General features: G+C 77.0%; 1 protein-coding gene across 1 annotated transcript in view; it reads left to right on the forward strand.

Moving 5' to 3' along the window:
• The window catches only part of H696_05789 (hypothetical protein), a gene marked incomplete at both ends in the record, with an annotated part of 7786 nt that overhangs the window by 2729 nt on the left and 1297 nt on the right, over window positions 1–3760 (forward strand). Inside the window, 3 exons of the mRNA XM_009499588.1 lie at window positions 27–2206; window positions 2406–2641; window positions 2783–2805. Of these exons, the coding sequence (XP_009497863.1) occupies window positions 27–2206; window positions 2406–2641; window positions 2783–2805 (2439 nt within the window). The remainder of the gene's footprint in view (window positions 1–26; window positions 2207–2405; window positions 2642–2782; window positions 2806–3760) is intronic.

Consider the following 3760-nt stretch of genomic DNA (forward strand, 5'->3'; position numbering starts at 1 on the left):
CCCCTCCCCCCCCCCCCGCACCATAGTCCGCCTGGAGGAACGCCTCCTGCAGGACCTCCTCTACCTGTACCAGGGCGCGGACTCCGGCAAGCTGCTGGCCTTCGACCCGGCCACCGAGCAGTATGCCCTGCTGCCAGGAGCCGCCAGCCCCGGGGGGCTGCCGTCGCTGCCGCAGCGCCAGGCGGTGGCGGTCCTGTGCGAGCCGGCCTGGCTGGCCCGGCGCTGCGCCAGCCTCTGCCAGCACATCGGGGCCCACGCGGCCAGGACCAGCTGGACGCTGCAGGCCCTGACGCAGGCGGCCGGGCGCGAGGTGGCCGCCTTCCGGGACCAGGTCCAGGCGCTGGAGATCCAATTCCGCACGGCCTTCCGGCCGGACGCCCCGGGGCCCGGTGCAGGGCCCGGCCCCGGGCACCACCGGCCCACGGTCAACGGGCTGAAGACCCTGCTGGCCTGGGCGGCCGGGCCGCTGCGGCTCCTCCGGCTGCTGGCATTCGTGGTGGAGTCCTGCCGGGAGGGCGGCCCGGCGGCCGGGCGGGTGCTGTCTTTCCTGCAGGATCTGCTGGACGAGCAGCTGGCCTCCATGGGGTCGGCCCGGCGGGCCGGGCCGGCCCCGGGGCCCTGCACCGGCGGCGAGGTGGATCTCCTGGGGCGGCTGCTGGCCCAGGCCAGCGGGCCCTTCTTCGGGCAGCTGCGCCGGTGGGTGTGCGATGGCCGGGTGGACGACCCCTTTGGCGAGTTCATGGTGGTGGTGGTGGCGGCGGCGGCGGCGGCGCCCGGGGACCCGGCCGGGCCCGGGGCCGGGCCCTTCTGGACCGGGCGCTTCGGCCTGGCCGCCGATCGGGTGCCGGGGTTCCTTGCCCGAGATGCCGGGGCCCCGACCGCGCGTGCCTGCCTCGACATCGGCCGGACGCTGGCCTTCGCGCGCTCGCAGCTGCACCTGGAGCCGGACCAGCTGCTGCCGGGGCCGGGCCACGACCGGCCCCAGGGCGACCTCCTGCCCGGGGAGGCCCTCTTCACGCTGGAGCGCCTGCCGGAGCTGGCCCTGGAGCTGGAGCGCCTGCGAGGCCGGGCGGCCGGGCGGCTGGTGGCCCGGCTGGCCGCGCCGGCCGGGCTCTCGCCGGGCGCCGGGCCAGCCGGGGCGGGCTGGCCCACGGCCGGGCTCCTGCCGGGCACCGGGCCAGCCGGGCCCGGCCACCCCGGCCCCCCGGCCCCGGTGGACCTCCCCCTGCACCTGGCCGCCCTGCGGGACTACATTCTCCTGGGGAATGAGCAGTTCGCCGAGGAGTTGGTGGGGCTGCTGAGCGCTGCCGCCGGCCCCGGGGGCACCCTGCTCGGGGTGCCCTCGCGCGATGTCAATGTCCATGAGGCCACGGCGGCGGTCCGGCTGGCGGCCGGCCGGGCGGCCGGCACCGGGGCCTGCGACGTCCGGCTGCGGGCGGCGGCGGCGGCGGCGGCGGCGGCGGCGGCGGCGGCCGACCAGCCACCCCGCCCGGGCCCCGGGGCCCTGCTCGAGGGGGAGGTGGTCGCGCGGCTCGGGGTGCACTTGCACACGCGGCCGCCCGGCGGCCGGCCCTCCGGCTGGGACGTCTTCACCCTGGTGTATGCCTCGCCGGAGTGCCTGCACCAGGCGGCCATCCTCGGCCCGGCCGAGGGGGCCTTCTATCAGAATGCGCACGCGGCCCTGCTGCAGCTCCACCGGGCGGTGCACCTGGCGCGCGGTGCCCTGACGGCCGCCCTGCGCCGGGGGAAGCTGGCCCGGCGCCGGGGGGGCGCCCCCCCGGCGGCCGACCGCGCCGCACTTCGCCGCCTGCACCTGGCGCACCTCTTCGCCGGGACGCTGCTGTCGCACATCCGGGACTTGGCCCTCGGGCAGCTTTGGCACCGGCTCATGGCGCCGATCCTGCGGCTGGGCCTGGGCGAGCCGGGGCCGGGCGGCAGCAGCCCGGCCGCCGGGCCGGCCGCCGACCGGCCGCCCGACAGCCTGGACGCCCTGGCCGCCCGGCACCGGCAATTCCTGGCCGGTGTGGGGCATCTCCTGTTCCTGCCGGTCCCGGGAGGGGGGGGCCCCGAGGGGCCGGCCCCCGGGGCGGCCGAGGCGGCGCGGCTGCAAACCACCCGCCGGCGCCTGATGCGCGCGGCCGTGGCCGCGGTGGTGGCCCTCTCGCTGGCCGGCGGCTCCGGCCCGGCGGCCGACGCCTGTCTGCCGGTGCGTGGCCGCCGCCCTGCCTCTGCCTCCTTTTTTTTTTTCTTTCTTTCCCTCTTTCCTTGCCTCTTCCTGACCCGCCAGGCCCACCCTGGGCATTCCTCTTGCGCGCATGCATGCACGCACGCACGCACGCCTGCCCGGCCGGTGCGTCCCTTCCCCCGCCCCTGTGGGGCTCCCTCGGCCGGGCGTCGCCCGCCAGGCGATCGGGCGCTTTGTGGCGTCGCTCTCCTCGCACGATCCCTCGCCGGTCCCCGGGGCCCGGGACCTCGCGGACGCCGCGTCGGCCGAGGCTGCCTCGCTGGCCGGCGGCCCGCCGGTCGACGAGCTGCCCGACCCCGGCGGCGGCGGCGGCGGCGGCGGCGGCGGCGGCCTGTCTCCCGACCGGGAGGGGTCCGCGGCGCTGGCCCGCCTGGGCGCCCTCTGGGCCGGGGTGCTGTGCGCGCGCCTCGGCCCGATCGTCGTGTGACCCGGCCCAGATCATGTGGTTAATTTAGCTTTCGCCGGCCAGCCCCGGCCTCTTGTCGCATTTTGATGTGTGTCGTGCCCCTGGGTGGCCGCCGTTGCCTCGGCCCCCAGCCGCCCCGGCGCGGCAGCTCCCTGTGTGCCTGTGTCTGCATGTGCGTGCGTGTGTATGCGTGTGTATGTGTGGAATGGGGCGCGGCGGCTCCTCCGGCGCGCGCCCGTGGAGGGGCTGGGGCACCGCGTCGCGTACCTGGTGGGAGCCTGACGCAACACCCCCCCCCCCGGCTGGGGCGATGAGTTCCCACGCCTGCGTGCTCTAGAGTGTTCTATGCGGCCTGGAGGCCGGGGCGCCTTTCCTGCGCGCCAGCATCGCGGGCGTTGCTTTTCCCCTTCGCCGGCCCCCGGACTGGGGCATGCGCACTTGCGCGTGTGCGTCACTGTGCGCGCGTGTGCTCGAGCGGCCATTGTGTTTACGGCGCCGGGGTGGAGGGCCACGGCGCGCACGGGGGCCTCCCTCCCGGGCCTCCGGGGGGCGCGGGCGGTGACCGGCTTGTGGCGTGTGGATTGGCATCTTCCCGTCCTGTTCCCAATGAATCGGCCCCCACCCCCGGCTAGTTTCCCTGCCCCTCCCCCCCCCCTCCCTGGACGTGTCCTGCCCACCCCGCCCCCCCCCCCTCCTCGCGTCCCCGGGTTCCCGGCACACAGTACACCGGGACGCGCGCTCGCCGCGCGCGAGACCCCGGGGGAGGGGCCCGGCCCCGCGTCACTTGCATGGGGCCCGGAACGCGCGCGCGCGCGCGCGCGCGAGCGCGGCCGGACGGTGGAGCGGTGGAGGGGCGGAAGGGGGCCAGGGTAGTGTTGTGCCCAGTCTCCGGGTTCCCGCCCCCCGCCCCCCTCGCCTGTCAGCCTTTTGTTAAGAGGGGGCGCCCAGGCGGGCCGCCCGGGTCAGGGAGCCAGCACCCCCCCCCCTTGAAAATCAGCGTTGACCCTTTCTCTGCCTGCTTTTCTTGTGCGCCCTCCGCCCTCCCCTGCGTTGCAATCCGCCCTCTGCCCGCCGCCCCCTACTCACACTTGCACACTTGCACTGGTGCC

Source organism: Fonticula alba (genome assembly GCF_000388065.1).
Source record: "Fonticula alba strain ATCC 38817 unplaced genomic scaffold supercont2.14, whole genome shotgun sequence".
Classification (NCBI taxonomy): Eukaryota; order Rotosphaerida; family Fonticulaceae; genus Fonticula; species Fonticula alba.